At 41.2% G+C, this 18,619-nt stretch overlaps 1 protein-coding gene across 6 annotated transcripts in view; it reads right to left on the bottom strand.

Annotated features, from left to right (window-relative positions):
* Nucleotides 1–18,619, bottom strand: part of WWC1 (WW and C2 domain containing 1) — a 290,220-nt gene that overhangs the window by 90,166 nt on the left and 181,435 nt on the right. For all 6 annotated transcript variants that reach the window (XM_073620708.1, XM_073620705.1, XM_073620707.1 and 3 more), the window contains 2 exons: nt 10,069–10,142; nt 8,680–8,922 (listed from right to left, as the gene is read on the bottom strand). In XM_073620708.1, coding sequence (XP_073476809.1) covers nt 8,680–8,922; nt 10,069–10,142 — 317 coding nt within the window. The remainder of the gene's footprint in view (nt 1–8,679; nt 8,923–10,068; nt 10,143–18,619) is intronic.

Genomic DNA, 18,619 nt, shown 5'->3' with positions numbered 1-18,619 from the left:
ATATTGGGCAAATTATCCCCCTTTAAAAAACTCAGGGAGGATCTTCGTTGTTGGGCAGACCACTCCCTCTCATGGTTTGGAAGAATCAATTCAATAAAAATGACGTGGTTAACGAGACTCCTTTACTACTTTAGGACTTTACCGGTGGCAGTTCCGAGGGGAGACATACAGCGTCTACAAGCTGAGGTTATTCGGTTCATATGGGGTCATACCAGACCTCGGATACAAAGACGTACACTTTACACACCAAAACTTATGGGGGGGCTTGGACTACCCAAGCTGCAGGCATATTACCAATCGGCTCAAATAGCCCAATTAGCCTACACTACAGCTAAGGGTTCGATTCCTCTTTGGGTCTCTATAGAAGCACTTGCCTGTCATCCGCTGGCTATAGGGTCATCAATGTGGCTTCCTAACCGTCGACGCCCACCTATATTATGCCCCACCTTATCACATTCCCTAGCAATATGGGACAGAACACGCAATCGCAGTTCCTTATCTCCTCACACACCACTGGCTCCCATTTTTAGCAGCCCGGAGTTTTCACCTGGTTTGACCCCACAACTGTTTCAGTGGTGGCTCAATAAAGGGCTACTGAGAATTAGAGACTTCCTGAACAGGGATCAATTACACACGATACAATATTTTAAAGATGAGTTTCTAATGCCCCCTAGTGAAATATTTCGGTATAACCAAATTGCATCGTTTGCCAGATCTAAACTTAACCAAGTAGTGGGCCCCCTTACACTTACAAAATTTGAATTAACTTGTCAAGCCAGAGGCTTTCAGAGGGGTCGGATCTATGCGATATATACTTCCTTCACTGAACCAGATTCAAAACTTGCATATATGGTACAATGGGAAAGGGATTTGAATCTAACTTTTGACCTCACTGAATGACAGGATCTTGCATTTCAGCTATCCAAAGTCTCAATTAATACTACTCTGATAGAGGCTAAGTACCTGGTACCCACCAGAGTAGCTAAAATGCATCCTTCTACTTCGCCAAACTGTTTCCGACGCTGTGGTCAGTTGGGGACTATGTACCATACTTGGTGGCAATGCCCCCTCGTAACCAGATTTTGGATTCAAATTTTTAACTTGATCAATTCAGTGACGGGGGTAAGCATTCGCAGATCTCCTACAGTTGCCCTTTTCCATAAACTGCCTGATGAAACACCCAAACAATCAGTAAAGCCGATTACATATATATATTACTGGCAGCAAGAATTACAATTGCAAGACATTGGAGGCAGTCGGTTATCCCTCTTGACCAGGTTAAGAATAAACTTAATTGGATTATGATCAATGATAATCTCACTCACATTCTCAGTAATAAAGTCAAGAAATTTAATAAGATATGGGACCCATGGATTGACTATATTTCTACTCCATAGCGAACTCCAGGACGACCCTCTCCCTCCCCATTTCACTTTTCTTTTTTCGTTTCTTTCTTTCTCCCCTCCTCTTCTCTTTTTGTTTTGTTTTTTTTTTTTTCTCCTTTTTCCACATCTCCAGAAATTCTGATACAATATAGATGATCTTACCGGACCTCCCGGGACTCTGGATATGTGCTATTCCCTCACAAAGGACTTGTCCAGCTCATGATTGAGAGGTTATGGTTAAACTCCACCAATATCTAGATGTTGGCTACATTTTTTATGTTATGTTCCCATAGTAGGTGGAGAATGAGTAATACGAATTTATCTTAATTATTTCCGTATTGGAATGTACGGTTTTGATAATTTAATATCAATCTGCCTATGTGCCTGGCTATTTTGTACTTTGTTACCTTTTTCAATAAAAACATTGAAATATAAAGTTACTTCATTTACAATACCACGCATTGTGTTTCCCTCTATAATACAGACACGGGGAATAGAACCGTATATTAGGCACTGGCGAGGGGGCCATAAAGTTAGGACCCTCAGCCAGTTGGAATCCAAATGGATATTCACATTAGACACATTCTCGCCCAGAGGTTTGAATATCGAATTTGATTTGAATTGCTTTCTTAGCGATTTCTAATCCGAACATAAGCGTATAGGTCGGCCTTTCCCACTTTTTATTACCTACCCCTATTACAACCCCCCCCCCTTGTGTGAAGGGATATTGATTTATTGAAGGAAAAGAGAAAAACTGTTGTAACAGAAGGCGTGTACATCTACGCATCATACCCACTGTCTTATTTATTTAGATTATTATTTCCAGTATGTAACATCCCCCCTGTATTCTTTTATGTTTTTTATTCGTGTATAATGCCAGGCCTATGTGATATTTATGTGAGTGTATATGCACAGACCAGTGTTGAGGCCCATTCTGTCCCAGCTACACTGAGAATGCTTTTAATTATATAGTTATAAATTACAATTTTATTATATAGATTAAAGTTTTTAATTTTTAATATTATTATATATATATTTTTATATATTTTTTTAATTATATATTTTCTATTTGTAGTTTTTATTACATTCAGACACCTGTTCCGATGCTAATTCTCCTAAAACGGTTTGTCTGTCTGGAGCAGATTGATCAATCTCACAGCATGTATGTTGTGCTGACAGACCGGTTTCCTCCGTACACTTAGGCTGCGCCTCCGTTGCTGTGCACTGTAGGCACGGAGATGCGCAGTGAGCCTTTTCTTCCACCTGTCATTATGTAAACAGAGAATTTACCAACCAAAAAAATGGCCGCGCACACGGTCTTTCAAAAAATGTCGGACGCGGCTACAAGAAAATGGCCACCCATTAGAAACAATGGTTTAGACTATTTATAGACAGCAAAGTGCCTTTTCATTTAACCCCTGATGAAGTCACGTGATTGGTGACATCACGCGTACAGACGGAATGGGCACTTCATACTGACTGAGGCTAACGAGCTCGCCGCTCGTAGGAGATAGGTTTCGTTCTTTTACATCTAATGTGAGTACATCTTGATTGTTTTGAATAAAGCTCTACTCTGCTTAAAAACATACTACACTATCTGGTACCCCCTTGTCCTTTATTATCGGTTTTACCCACATTGAGGCAGAGACGGGACCCGCGCTGGTCCAGGACCCCAAGTAAAGACCACAGCCACCTGTATTTACTTCTTTGCGGTTTACCTATTACCGCTAGGTAAGGGGCCACTGCTTACTTTAGTGTGATTTATGCACGAAGAGGACACAGATTTATTTTATTCCAGGCACTTCACTTCATTTGGTTTGAGCACATTGGACTTTTTATATTGCATTTTAGAGGACATTATCACATTGCATTTTGTGCTTTTTCTACGTATGCACACAGTTGCATGTTATCCGGACCTTCCCGGCTACTAGACCATATTGGACCATTTACTGTTGTGACACTGTGTGATTTTATTGGAGTATTTATGTCACAAATCACTATGCACTTTCTATGCGTTTTTTGTACGTCCACACAGGAAGCTTTTTACAATATTGTGGTTGCACACTGATTCTGTGTTTTTGCATATTTTAAATTCATTGCTAATTTCTTTGCATTATTTTAGTCTTGTTAAATGTTTTTGTTGGATTTGGCACATGCATCTATTTATATTTATATTTGCACAAGAGTACACCTATTGAATTTTTCAGTGTATATTTATTGTAAGATTTTGCACATAATTTATGTGTTCACTTCTTAATTGGGTATTAGCACGTTATTAAGTTGAGATCCACCTATAGTGGCTTGCACCACTTCTCAGCAGCCCTCTACTTATATTATTTGTAGCAGCCACTTTTTTGAATAGCGCAGCACCCACCCCCTTGTTTCTCTTCATTTTTTTGGGTTCCGTTTGACCCCATTTGGTGCGTGCAGCTGTTCATATTTTTATTTTTTTTATTTTTATATTATTTTTTATTCTTTTATTCCTCCATCACGGTAGCGCAGGAATAATTCACACTACAATACAGCCACGCTAATTCCCCTCCTTACATGCTGCTACCATCTATTTCAAAATTACCTTATTTTTTTCTTAAAATGGTACATTTTCTCAGTTTGGACAATTGATATTGTCTATTTTAAATAAAATTTGGGTTTATGAGATTTGCAAATCATTGTATTCTGTTTTTATGTAGAGGTCACACACCAGCCCAACTTTTTTTTAGAACTGGGGTTGTAAGTAACCACAAGCTGTGGTGCACTGCAACACACATGCTTTAACAAGGGGTGCCATTAAGAATGAACAGCACAGCACCTACAAAAAAAAAACAAAAAAACAAAACACATGTTTTTATGTACTGTGGGAATGCACACAGTCACATACATGTTCTTGCAGCACACAGTTGTAAATAGAGCCTATTTTTTTGCTGTAATCAATTTCTAAAATTATTTTTCTGCTTGTATCCCAAGCCACGTATGCAACTCCTGATCTAGACCAATATTACTCGCTCCAACTTTATTTCAATTATGCTAATGAGGTGATGTACATACCTTATCCCACATATAGATGGCACCTCAGGGAAGTTTATAAAGTTTTGTGTTACACTGAACACAAGAATGGGATAGTTGTCAAAATGGTGTTTGGCCCCTAGATAGTCAACTGTTCCCTTTTAAATTTTAACATCATTGACAACTTACATACCGGTATTAACATTTTTGTAAATTTAAAATACATACAATTATGTTTACTTATTATTATTCATTATAATTAATCATGATAACCATATAAAATATTTATATTGGCCATTTCCAAAAAATACTGCTTATACATGTCTATAATTTTTTGTTTTGTTTTTTATTATTCATTACATTTTTATCACCACGTGCATTAAAATTGAATTTCAAATAAAAGGTAACATGAATCCTTTATTTAATCCTTTGGGACTTTTCATATCCATTCACAAAACATATATTTTACTTCGGAATGCAGCAACCTTGTTGCTAACACTCTTCTAGATACCTGGCAGATAGTTGTACCCATTTACTTAAGAGTTGGCTAGAATATTTCCCTACATACACTATTCCTGTAAAAACATTTTTTCACTGGTGTGATGTGTTTGAAAAGAAAGCAACCATGGTGATATTTTGCAAGCCAATTTTCTTGCTTTTATATGTATTAATGTGACTGACTATGTACTAGCCTGTCCTTAACCTTAACCTCAGCGCAAAGATCATACCATTGAGTCTGTAGGATGTGTCCCTTGTGCTGACTCTTCTCATGTTAGTATTAAGTCTCCTCCATCATGCCCCACCACCATAATCTTCTAAAAAAGTAACAGGATTCAAGATTGGTAGACAGGCTAGTGATTGATAGCTTCACCCCCATCATTCATGGATCATTAAAAGATCCTATTCTATTCATAGAAGCTATAGTATAGCTTCTATGAATGGCGGAACTGGGTGGAAAGGGAGGGCGTAGTCAGACTCTTGTTGAGAGCCTGTAAAAGCCCTTTAGTTGTACTAAGTCCTGCAGCACCGTAAGATTATGGTGGTGGGGGGTGGGCAGGACCGTGGAAAATTACTATTAATGGCAGGAATCAAGGGATACATCCTACTGACTGTCCCTTGTGCTGATTTTTCTCGTGGAACTAAATAAGAAATATACAGTGGGGACGGAAAGTATTCAGACCCCCTTACATTTTTCACTCTGTTATATTGTAGCCATTTGCTAAAATCATTTAAGTTCACTTTTTTTCCTCATTAATGTACACACAGCACCTCATATTGACAGAAAAACACAGAATTCTTGACATTTTTGCAGATTTATTAAAAAAGAAAAACTGAAATATCACATGGTCCTAAGTATTCAGACCCTTTGCTCAGTATTTAGTAAAAGCACCCTTTTGATCTAATACAGCCATGAGTCTTTTTGGGAAAGATGCAACAAGTTTTTCACACCTAGATTTGGGGATCTTCTGCCATTCCTCCTTGCAGATCCTCTCCAGTTCTGTCAGGTTGGATGGTAAACGTTGGTGGACTGCCATTTTTAGGTCTCTCCAGAGATGCTCAATTGGGTTTAAGTCATGGCTCTGGCTGGGCCATTCAAGAACAGTCACGGAGTTGTTGTGAAGCCACTCCATTATTGTAGCGGTGTGCTTAGGGTCATTGTCTTGTTGGAAGGTAAACTTTCAGCCCAGTCTGAGGTCCTGAGCACTCTGGAGAAGGTTTTCATCCAGGATATCCCTGTACTTGGCCGCATTCATCTTTCCCTCGATTGCAACCAGTCATCCTGTCCCTGCAGCTGAAAAACACCCCCACAGCATGATGCTGCCACCACCATGCTTCACTTTTGGGACTGTATTGGACAAGTAATGAGCAGTGCCTGGTTTTCTCCACACATACCGCTTAGAATTAAGGCCAAAAAGTTCTATCTTGGTCTCATCAGACCAGAGAATCTTATTTCTCATCATTATTTCTCACCATCTTGGGAGTCCTTCAGGTGTTTTTTTAGCAAACTCCATGCAGGCTTTCATGTGTCTTGCACTGAGGAGAGGCTTCTGTCGGGCCACTCTGCCATAAAGCCCCGACTGGTGGAGGGCTGCAGTGATGGTTGACTTTCTACAAACTTTCTCCCATCTCCCGACTGCATCTCTGGAGCTCAGCCACAGTGATCTTTGGGTTCTTCTTTACCTCTCTCACCAAGGCTCTTCTCCCCCCGATAGCTCAGTTTGGCCAGACAGCCAGCTCTAGGAAGGGTTCTGGTCGTCTCAAACATCTTCCATTTAAGGATTATGGAGGCCACTGTGCTCTTAGGAACCTTAAGTGCAGCAGAAATGTTTTTGTAACCTTGGCCAGATCTGTGCCTTGCCACAATTCTGTCTCTGAGCCTTCAGGCAGTTCCTTTGACCTCATGATTCTCATTTGCTTTGACATGCACTATGAGCTGTAAGGTCTTACATAGACAGGTGTGTGGCTTTCCTAGTCAAGTCCAATCAGTATAATCAAACACAGCTGGACTCGAAAGTGTAGAAACATCTCAAGGATGATCAGAAGAAATGGACAGCACCTGAGTTAAATATATGAATGTCACAGCAAAGGATCTAAATACTTAGGACCATGTGATATTTCAGTTTTTCTTTTTTAATAAATCTGCAAAAATGACAACAATTCTGTGTTTTCCTGTCAATATGGGGTGCTGTGTGTACATTAATGAGAACAAAAAAAAATGAACTTAAATGATTTTAGCAAATGGCTGTAATATAATAAAGAGTGGAAAATTTAAGGGGGTCTGAATACTTTCCATCCCCACTGTATATACAGGTGTGTGGGGTGGGCTGACATATATACAGGTGTGAGGAAGGCTGACATATATACAGGATTGAGGGGGGCTGAGTGCGTACAGGTGGGGTGGCTGGTGTGCGGATTCAATAGGATGACCCATGGGCAAGGCCTGGGGAATGATGGTGGTTAGGCTGGGGGGGGGGGCAGGCCTAAAACTGTGTAAGGGGCCCAAAAATTTCTGATGGCTGCCCTGGCCATAACAGCATTGTATGCATCATTACACTGTAAGTGAAGGGGATGAGTCTATGACTCTATGCACATGCAGTATTATTTTTAAGGCTTCCAGTTTGAATGTTGCTGGAAGTAAATTAACCTGGAAGATTGAGAACATCCAGTGGTGGAATGAAAACAATATGGAGGACAGTGCCAAGAGCAGTTGAGCATTGCAGAGTTGCTTATTATTTTAAATACCTGCTGAGAATGTGGCTAGATGACTGCTCCCTATTTACTGGAAGCAGGTTCATGTACCTAGCCGAAAGGAGAGGATTAGGAAGATGAAGGAGATTAAGGATGCTGAGGATTGGGTAGGGACATGCCAGGGTATGCGTGAGTGCTCCAACAGTATCTGGGCGATGTGGCAAGATCATTACTTGGACCCCGATCATGTCTCATCTAGTTTAGATATCGCTCCGCTAGAGTTAGCAGATCTCTCGCTCAGATTGCGTTCCCAACCTCGGCAGCCATAGACTTGAACTTTTTTCTGCTTTTGAACCACCACTTTTTTCCTAGCACCATATGCCAGCGTGGGCAATCATGGTTATGGTGAAAGTTCAGGTACATGTCCTTTTCTTTTTGATTATACGTTTTTTCTTCCTTTTTTATGTTAAATTTCTAGCAGTAGAATGATTTACTGTTTGGATACAAATGGATGCAAGACTACGTAGAGTTCCCTCCCCTGCGGCACTGGCCGCTCATACTTAAAATTGCTGGCATCAACAGTCTGTACACAAGATAGAGTTCTCTATTTGCACTTTATATTGTCATATATGGCCCTTCAGTGGGCCCCTCCTTCTTGGGTCCCCCCTCCAACTCCTGGGCCAATAATAATAATTATGGTAATTCCAGCTTAATCCTCTTTGAATGCCTAGGTTCGCCCATAGGCTTAACAGGACTGGTTAACTTGTGTGCCACGTCGGTGGTATTTACCCGCTCTTCTTGAAAGCCAATATTACTGCTTTGTCTTGTATTTTTTTTTACCCCTGACAACTTTGCTACGTCTCTGTTAAAATGTTAGTTTTTTTACTTTTCCAGAATAAAGATTACATAAAAAAAAACCTGCTGAGAGAAATTTTAAAATACCCAGATTTCAGCTTTAAAAGTTGTAAAGATAAAATATGTTTATTTAACTTTAGCAACATGTGTTCTTTCTCAATTTTCAATTTATACAAAACTATGTAATATTAGAATCATGGCTAAAGCTAGCTGATAACGTAAATTGTTTATTCCATTATATCCTTACCTTTCGGTCAGTGCTTTGCTTTGGGTATATCTGGCAGCTTGCAAATCTTCTTCTAATTGTTTCTTTTCAGTCTCTAGTCGTTCCACATCAGACTGACTCCACTTTCTTGGACTAATAAAGCGCATTTCTTTTAAGAGCTCCTCTTTCTCATTTATTAAGATCAGTCGATCACGTTCAGAATCAAGAACTCCAGGCCAAGCTTCACTGTCCAGTTTTGACAACTGTATTTTTACATTGGATATCCTAGGATGAGGTATGAGCAAAAGTTTTACTACACATTTTTGACATGGCATAGTTTGGCCTTAGTATTTCAATTCTTTATGTCAACTGCATGATTTCTCGTTTATTTTTAAAATTCTAGCCTGTGAGTATGACTGCAGAAAGACTGAATAAAATGTATTTTAATTTTCCAATGCTGAACATCCAGCCGACATGAAGTATATCTAATGTAGCCAGACCTGAAAAAGGAGTCATTGTCTCCTACCTTGAAAAAACAGGGTAATCATAAAACCATTAACAGCAAAAAAAATCTACAGTAGTAGACTTCATTTCTAAAAAACAAAAACAAAACAAACTTACGATAACTTAACAGTCTCTCAGAACCAGCAATTTTGAGCTCTAAACTTTCTACACACATACATTTACCATTGTGCAGTTTTACAACTTCTTTCAGAAAGGAAATTCAAGAACGTATAAGTGCTGGAGATATGTATAGCCTGCAATATAATATCTGATACAGCTGTAAATTCCCATTATGGGAATAGAGCACTTGTCTTTAAAGCTACAGGCTTTACAATAATATAATATTTCTTAACTGAAATATGACTTGCAGCATTTAGCCTGTATACAAATTTGATACTTTACCCATCCTAATGTTCATATTAATATAAAGGATGGTCAGTAACTGTTGCAGATGAGTTGTAAGAGGTTCCAAAACTGGTAAACCCACTGAAGTTCAGCTAGATGGGTCATTGTGGTATGCATTTACGCCATACAAACAGAATATATGGATGACATATGAAGATATTTGGATCTGGTCACTAGGGTCCCAGAGTCTCTATACAATGGGGTTACCTCCAACTGAAGGTTAAATCTTTTTAAACTTGGAAAATGTTTATATATTAACTGGTTATATTATAGTTGTATAAGGATGTGCAGTTACAAATAAGCATTTATTTTATATGTATTCACTAAAGTAACAACAAACATGTACATAAAAAGTTACAAACTGACCGGTTAGCAAAAAATATTATATATATATATATATATATATATATATATATATATATATATATATATATATATATATATATATATATATATATATATATATATATATATATGTGTATATATAAAGCCATAAAAAAAAAAACATAAAACAGCCATTACCGTCTCTTTGCCTCCTCATACTGAAGTTGTAATCTGACCTTTTCAGCAAACTGGTTATTACTTTTCAAAGCAAGCTGGAAAAGCAAAAAGTTATACATTATGTTTAAGGTGTTACACTGATCTTGAAAATAATTTTACATTTAATTTTTTTTAATTTATATATTACCAAACAAGAAAGTTGATTTTAAATCCTTTATGCCCCGTACACACGGTCGGATTTTCCGATGGAAAATGTCCGATCAGAGCGTGTTGTCAGAAATTCCGACCGTGTGTGGGCTCCATCGGACATTTTCCATTGGATTTTCCGACACACAAAGTTGGAGAGCAGGAGATAAAATTTTCCGACAACAAAATCCGATCGCGTCAATTCCGACCGTGTGTGGCCTGTTCCGACGCACAAAGTGCCACGCATGCTCAGAAGAAATTCCGACACGGAACAGCTCGGTCTGGTAAACTTAGCATTCGCAATGGCTACAGCACTTTCGTCACGCTGCAATGTTAAAAATGTTTTAATACAGCGCACTCTCTTCTTCTTTATAATGTGACAAGAATGAAGTAATTTTGCTGCTCATATTCACACACACTTCTCACAAACATTTTTTTTTTTGTTTTTTTATTGTGATTCCCTGAATATATTGTTATTTGTCACATCTGACAGAATGTTTTTTATTTTTTTTTAATTTTTTTTTTTTTTAAGCCAGTTTTGGTTTAGATTTTATGTTTGTATTTTTTCCAAGGCTGATCTTTGTTTAATGTTGTTTTTAGTTTGACTCCAGAATATTTTTGTGTGTGTTTTGTGTGTCAAGTTACCACAACACCATTGATATCTTTTATTATTTAATCTCAAGGAGATTGTTTGTTGTTGGTGTCCCTTGTTAATTTCACATTGTATTTTGGAAATGTACCTGAATCCTCAACAACAAACTGTCCTTTTTGAAGTAAAACACACATAGGCAAGTATAATTCCAACAAAAATTCCTTTATTAAGGGCTCAGAACCAAACAAAGAGGGAGGCAACACTGGATCAACATGAGAAATTAGCGAAGCCTGGGACCCCCACGGCAGACATCAATTCTTGAACATCAAAATTGGTGGCCTGAGGAGTCCATATGTAAGGGAGGGCAGTCTGGTCCAGAAGTCGCAGAGATCCGGAAAGCAGCAGATGACATCTGTGTCCCCAGGCTGTGGTACCACAAGAGGCTGCATCTTTTGGTCGACCAGACTGGATCCAGGGTCCTCACTTTCTGGTCTTCCTTCCACGCTTCATTCCGGGCTGTGGCTGTGCTGTTGGAGATGTGGCAGGAGGAGGAGTAGGACCTGGAGGAGGAGGACGACTGGGAGGACCTGGAGGAGGAGGAGGAGGAGGAGGACCTGCAGGAGGAGGACCATCTGTGAGTTCGCAAAGGTGTGTCTGAGATGTAATTTGGCCCCTCATACCTTTATTAAGAGCCTCCAATATGAGCAACTCACACATGAGTTGTTGTCCCTCCTCCATCCTCTGCATTTTAGAGGCAATGAGGGCAGCAATGTCCTCCTCCACTGTGTGTGGTGCTCCCAGGGCCTCTGTAGCCCTCCAAAAGAGACCTATGGCAGCCTCCTCTAGGGCACTCCTCCTCCTGCCACTTTCTCTTTCCAGGTGTTGGGGAGGGACCAGCATATCAGGCAGGCGGCTCGGCCCAGCCACCTCCTGGCTGAGACTTCACTGTGTATAAAAAAGGGACATGGTTTTAGTTTTTGCATCATCAATCACAATCCTAAATTAGTACTCCAAACTAACATCTAGTTAACATCATTGATTGGACAACCTGAAATATTTAGAGGAATGCTATACCTGGCTCAATCTGGGCTCCTCCACATGTTGTTGCCTGGAAGGCCCAGGTTGGGCATCAGAAGCCTCAGCTGGAGGGGAAGGAAGCGTGGAAGGAAGACTGGAGAGTGATGACCTGGGTTCAGTCTGACCTGCCAGAAAATGCAGCCTGTCATAGTACCACATCTTAGGGACATAGATGTCATCTGCTGCTCCAGATCTCTGCGAATCCTGGACTTTCTGGCCCTCCCTTACATATGTGCTCCTCAGGCCACCAATTAAGATCTTCAAAAATGTGATGTCTGCCGTGAGGATCACCTGCTTCACAATTTCCAACAATTTATCCAGTGCTGCCTTCCTCTTTGTTTGGTTCTTGTAATGTGGGTTGTTGATCTCCCACAGACATGGCAGCTCCCTTAACATATCAATGAATAGTGACATGAAGTCATTATCTTTTAATAAGATATCCATGTTCACTGCAAGACACAACACAAGACAAAGCATAATGTCAGACAAAACTCTCCTAATCTTGTTACAATATAGGCCTCAATCTAGAAGCAGTATAGGCACAAGTTTGTCTCTTACCTTCGTAATTACGATCGGCGCGTCCAATGCTCCCTCGTCCACTCACAGATCGTACGTACTACGCACGCGTGTTACGCTTTATACACACTGCGCATGCGTGTAACTCCGCCCGCCCCTGACGTTCTTTCTAGTCTATTCCCTGCCCCTTTTCGTTCGGCGCAGTGGGTGAAGAGCACATGGCGGAGTCAGAGCAGGTGCGTGCTAATTATAGCAACGAGGAGGAGGAGGAGGAAAGCCCGGATCCGGACACGTCCCGATCCAGAAGGAGACGATTTAAGGCCACAAATATGTCCTTTGGGGAGATGTTGGAGATGGTGGACATCATGAAGAAGGCCGACTATGACGGGAAGTATGGGCCTTACCCCAACCCCAATATCAGAAAGGCCAAGATCATGGTGAAAGTGATCAAAAGTCTGCACAGGAATTTCGGGGTACGACGATCGAAAGATCAGCTCAGGAAGCGGTGGTCGGACCTAAAATTAAGAGAGCCCGAGCAGTACCGAAAGATCCGGAGAGTGCTGCAAAAAAGTAAGTAGTTGTGCTGTGTTGCTATACTTTTTGTCTTTATTACGTTCGTGCTGCTCCATATGCTATTCTTAATTGTACAGTTTCAAATGTCAATTTTAATGTTCATGGGCCCATTATTCGTTCGTATCAAACTTTTTTTTTTCGCCCTCTAAAACACCATTGTTTAGGCCATATGCATTTTCCTACATTTTTTAGGGCCTACTTGGATGCAAAATATTTGGTTGTGTAGATGAGTTTGTTACTAGAATGAAATGCAAACTAGATTCTGTGTAAGGAGAGGACACTCAGCAGCTGTGTGTGGGACACAAGAACACCATTTTTATTAGGGGGGGCACACAGGTGCTCCAGTGTATACTATAGGGGTGTCTCCATCTGTGAAGCTTGTACTAAACAGGTAAAGTATTGCAGGTTGACAAAGGACAATAAAAAAGCGACATCTTTGAACTCTGCTAAAATTGACAATTGTACCCCACTTCCAAGCAATGTTTCCTATTTATAGCTCTGCCATCAAATCACTGTGTGCTAATTATACCCTTTTTGTTTTACATAGGGGAGAAAAGACTCGGAGGACACCCCTCATCCGAGGAGACCAGAGAGCCCCCACCTGTGGAAGAAGGTGAAATACCCCCAACCCAAGTGGAACAGGAGGAGGAAGAAGATGTGGTTGAAATAGGCACCACAACAGGTGAGTGTCTGCGACCACAGACTCAGGTAAGAGATGGATGCTGGCAGATTTTTGATACCTGTTTTTGTTTGTTTTCTCTCTTTTTAGGTGATCGTGTTGTTAGGGATCGAGATCCGTTCACATCAGAAAGTGCCCAGATGCTGATCGGGGAGATCATGGGGTGTAATTTAGAACTGGAGAACCTCGAGTCAAAAATCAATGATGTGATTAAAAAAAATAATAACATCATTGATGTTTTGGGGCGAATTTAATACCCCACAAAATCACTTTGGTTTGGTACAATGTTTAAAATATTTTTGAAATGTTTCGAAAAGCCAAATTTGGAGGATGCACACAGTGTGCCAACATGTGCTATCTGCCATCACGGGAGATCAATGGACGCGTTTTGGGGGTGCAACCCCTTCCTCAATAATAAAGTAGCGGTGAGGAAGGGCTTGATCCCCCGTGATGGCAGGTCGCACATGTTGACATTCGTAAATTGGTGTGCATCTTCCAAATTTGGCTTTTCAAGCGGTGATTTGACCCCATCTGAACGCAATATCAAACACAGTTCCTAAATACTCATGTCTGATATTGCCTTCAGGTTTTACCATATGTGAACTTTGTAAGTTCAAGTTTTTTGTCTTTCTTGTTGGTTTTACACAGGCCTGTTTTATCATAAATGGACATTTCTATTTTTGATAATGCCACCCCAAAAACTGTTATACAACAAACATGTTGGTTTGTTCTAAAAACCGTTTCTAAATGCACATGTGATTGTGCAGGTATTAAAAAGTTTGTTAATCAAGAATGTGTGGATTATTGTCTCAACGCGACAACATTTTGTGGTGATGTAATTGCTGTTTTCGTAAAAAATGGTGGTTATTTCCTAAGGGCAAATCCTCTTTGCACTACAAGAGCATTTTCATTGCAGTTTCAAGAGCACTTGTAGTATAAAAAGTGTATACGCCTTTAGTAAATAACAGCCAACAGTGCTTTGTATAAGGTTACACAATCACACCATTTTCAGGACTCCGCACATTGCTGTCAGGGTCAGCTAAAACAAACACAAGCAGTAAATGTCCACAAAGAATTTCTTTTTTTTTTTAATTGGAAAAAGGCTTCACAAATTTGAAGGCATATTGATGGCCCCCCCTACCCGCAAAGAACTCCAGGTATCGTAACCGGACATCACGGGCACTCAGGGAGGGCAAGCCAGGACGGCCGCTTTCAAGCGCCGTCAGTGTTTCAGGTATCACTCCGGCCTCAGGCCCAACTGAGCCAGCATAGTTGGCCGAATGTTTCCTTAAAAAGTTATGGAGAATACAGCACGCCAGTATAATATGGTTCAGTTTATACTCCGCCATATGGATAGGTGTCAGAAATAGGCAGAACCGGCTGGCCAGGATTCCAAATGTGTTCTCCACCGCTCTTCGTGCTCTGGCCAGCCGGTAATTAAAAACCCTCTGTTCCGGGGTGAGGGTCCTCATCGGGAATGGCCGCATCAGGTGGTCCCCCAGCGCAAACGCTTCATCAGCAACGAACAAGAATGGGAGTCCTTCCACATTGTCCTCTGGAGCTGGCAAGTCCAAGCTGCCATTCTGGAGATGCCTGTAGAACTCCGTCTGGGCGATGACTCCACCATCGGACATCCGGCCATTCCTCCCCACGTCCACATACAAGAAGTCGTAATTCGCCGACACCACCGCCAACATCACAATACTATTGAACCCCTTATAGTTGAAATAGTACGACCCTGAGTTGGGTGGTGGGATGATGTGGATATGTTTCCCATCAATTTCCCCTCCGCAGTTAGGAAAGTCCCACCGCTGGGCAAAGTGGGAGGCCACAGTCTGCCATTCCTGTGGCGTGGAAGGAAACTGTTGAGGAAAACAAAAATAAATTAATATTTTTGCACAGAAACATGGCAAGCAGATTAGGCACAAACATTCTGGGGCAACCTCCAGATAGCATTTATTAAGGGGAATTTAACAACACCAAAGTATAAGGTACACCTATCATATTCCCCCTCCCCTCCCCCCTCTCATGGGCCATTTCGAACATTATGGGGGTGTGGAAATCTTGGACAGGTAACCCTCTTCACTTCATTGAGAGATGAATGCCTAAATACAGGGTATTACTTGGAACAGCCCCTCAGTTACACTATTGGCAGCCCACTGGACAGGTAAGAAGTGTCCGAATACAAAGATATAAATACACATTGTACACATTTGAGCACATTTGAACATTCTGCTATTACCTGACTCAAGATAATAATAGTATCTTAAAAATTCAAACAGTACCATTGGAAAGTATACAGGCAGGCCCTTGCACTACATGCTTTGGGGAATTCATCCATAAATCAGAGCACAAAAGAGATGGGTATAGTGTGTATGGGTTTGGCAAAGTCAGCAGATAGATGATTGAGGATAGATAGAGAATTGGGATCAGCTGACTTAGCAGTTGGGGGAGGGAGGGTTACTAAAAATGATTTGGGGACACCACAAAAAATAAGCCTCTGCCACTCTGCCAGAATTTAAATCTAAAATAACATTTCTAAACATTTTAGGGGGTGTTTGGGGTACAGCACTACTATGGAGCTGATAAAATACATTGTTAAGTGACTACATGAGGTGAATATAGGGCCCGTACAGCATGCTGGGGAGGTAAGTGAAGGACAATCTGTATGAAGGACCTAAAAAATTAATTACATAAAAATCCAGCATGCATGAGGACAAAGGGGACATTCACAGCATATTCCAATCATGGTATTTAGGGAACGAGGAAAGAAATACAATATATTAGCAAACATTAAATACAATAAAATGTGATATTAAAGGATAAAAATCTTACCTTCATATACTCCTTCTGCAGGACCTGTATGATGGCAGAACAGGTCTCTGGGATGATGATACCCAGAGCCTGGGGGGAGATGCCTGTCGAGAACTTCAAGTCCTGCAGACTTCTCCCTGTCGCCAAATACCGCAGGGTAGCGACCAACCTCTGCTCCGGAGTGATGGCTTGCCTCATGCAGGTATCCTGCCTGCTAATATAAGCGGTCAGCGAAGCCAACAGACGGTGAAACACGGGGTCCGTCATCCTGAGAAAGTTCCTGAAATCATCAGGATTATTCTCACGGATCTCACGGAGCAAAGGCATATGAGAGAACTGGTCACGCTGAAGCAACCAATTCTTGGTCCATGAACTCCTCCCCACCCTGTTCATGGACTGGACTTGTGTCAAGGTCAGGACCCCAACACCAAGCCCCCGCACAGCACGAACTCTACGAGGAGTACACATACGCAACATGGCTAGAAAACGGTCGGCTGCTCAGAACGAAGTAACAGAACGCACTGAAGAACAGCAAGGCCTGTGAAGAGCGACCTGAAAAACAGTAACGAACGAACAAGAATACAATGACTTAGTCACGCGGAACTTGCTTGCACGCACTGAAGAGCAGATACAAACCCACAAGCACAAACTGAACGGCAGAAAACGATCTGAAAACCACGAGTCTGAAAAAGCGCGAATAGTCTCTCACCAAACTTTTACTAACACGAGATTAGCAAAAGGAGCCCAAAGGGTGCCGCACTTGGCTCTGAACTGGCCTTTTCTAGTCTTGTCGTATGTGCTTGACGTCACCGCGTTCTTGGCGATCGGAAATTCCGACAACTTTGTGCGACCGTGTGTACGCAAAACAAGTTTGAGCCAACATCCGTCAGAAAAAAACCTAGGATTTTGTTGTCGGAATGTCCGAACAAAGTCCGACCGTGTGTACGGGGCATTATAGCGGTAGTAAATCCTGCTTGGTCACTTGTACCTACAGGTATGCTTAAAATAAAGCTTACTTGTAGCTACAATGAATATCTCCTAAAAGTGAACAATTTAGGAAATATTCACAAGTTCTGCAGCCGGTGACATCACCGATGCATGCACACTGCTCTCTGAATTGAGGGCACACTAAAATCAGGAACACGGTGCCATGATTGTGACTCTTGTGCGCATACGCAGGAAAGACATCATTGTGGCTCGACCATTAAAACAGCCGGAACCGTGACCCCGGAAGGAAGATCGGGTGAAGATGGAAGTCCTGACAGCAGTGAAAGTGCGCCATAAGAGGGATCCGTTTTACAGGTAAGTCTGTCATTTCCTGCGGCGCATGAACACTGTAGCTGCTGCACTGGCTCTAGTAACACTGGCACTGGTGTGGCTAGCCATCAGGAACATTGCCGACGACTGCACTGGTTTGGTGGAGATTTGAAACACTGTTGCTGGATCACACTGGTCTGTGACACTGGGATTAGAGTGGCTAGCAAGCAGGAACATTGTTGCTGGTTTACACTGTTCTGGTGACACTGGTGCTGGTGTGCCAGGAACACTGTTGCTACTGACCTCCAAACTCTGCAATATTTTCTACTAACTTCTAAACTTTGCATTACATACTACTGACCTCTTAACTCTGCTTCGTTACTTAATCCTGACCAATGAACTCTGCACTAAATAATTCTGCCCTCTGAAACCATGCTGTGCTACTTACTTTTGACCCCTGTACTATGCGTTACATACTTCTGACCTCTTAAATCTGTTACCTAATCCTGACTCCTCAACTATGCATTACATACTAGTGACCTCCCCTCGTGTTACTTAATCCTGACCCCTGCACTCTGCATTACAGTATCCTGACTTCTAAATTCTGCGTTATTTACTCATAGCCTCTAAACTCTGCATTACATACTACTGACCTCTGAACTCTGTTACTTACTGCTGACCCCTGAATTCTCTGTTACACACTACTAACCTCTGAAATATGTTACATACTCCAGACTTCTGAACACCGTTAATTACTACAGAACTCTGAACTCTCCGGTGTTATTACTCCTGACCCCTACACTCTGTGGTACATACTACTGACTTCTGAACTCTACCACATTACCTATTTCTGACCTTTGAAGTCTGCCTTTTGAACT

This window comes from Aquarana catesbeiana, linkage group LG03, assembly GCF_042186555.1.
Source record: "Aquarana catesbeiana isolate 2022-GZ linkage group LG03, ASM4218655v1, whole genome shotgun sequence".
NCBI classification, from domain to species: Eukaryota; Metazoa; Chordata; class Amphibia; order Anura; family Ranidae; genus Aquarana; species Aquarana catesbeiana.
The sequence above is the reverse complement of the archived record's forward strand: the minus strand, read 5'-3'. Positions and strand labels throughout refer to the sequence as shown.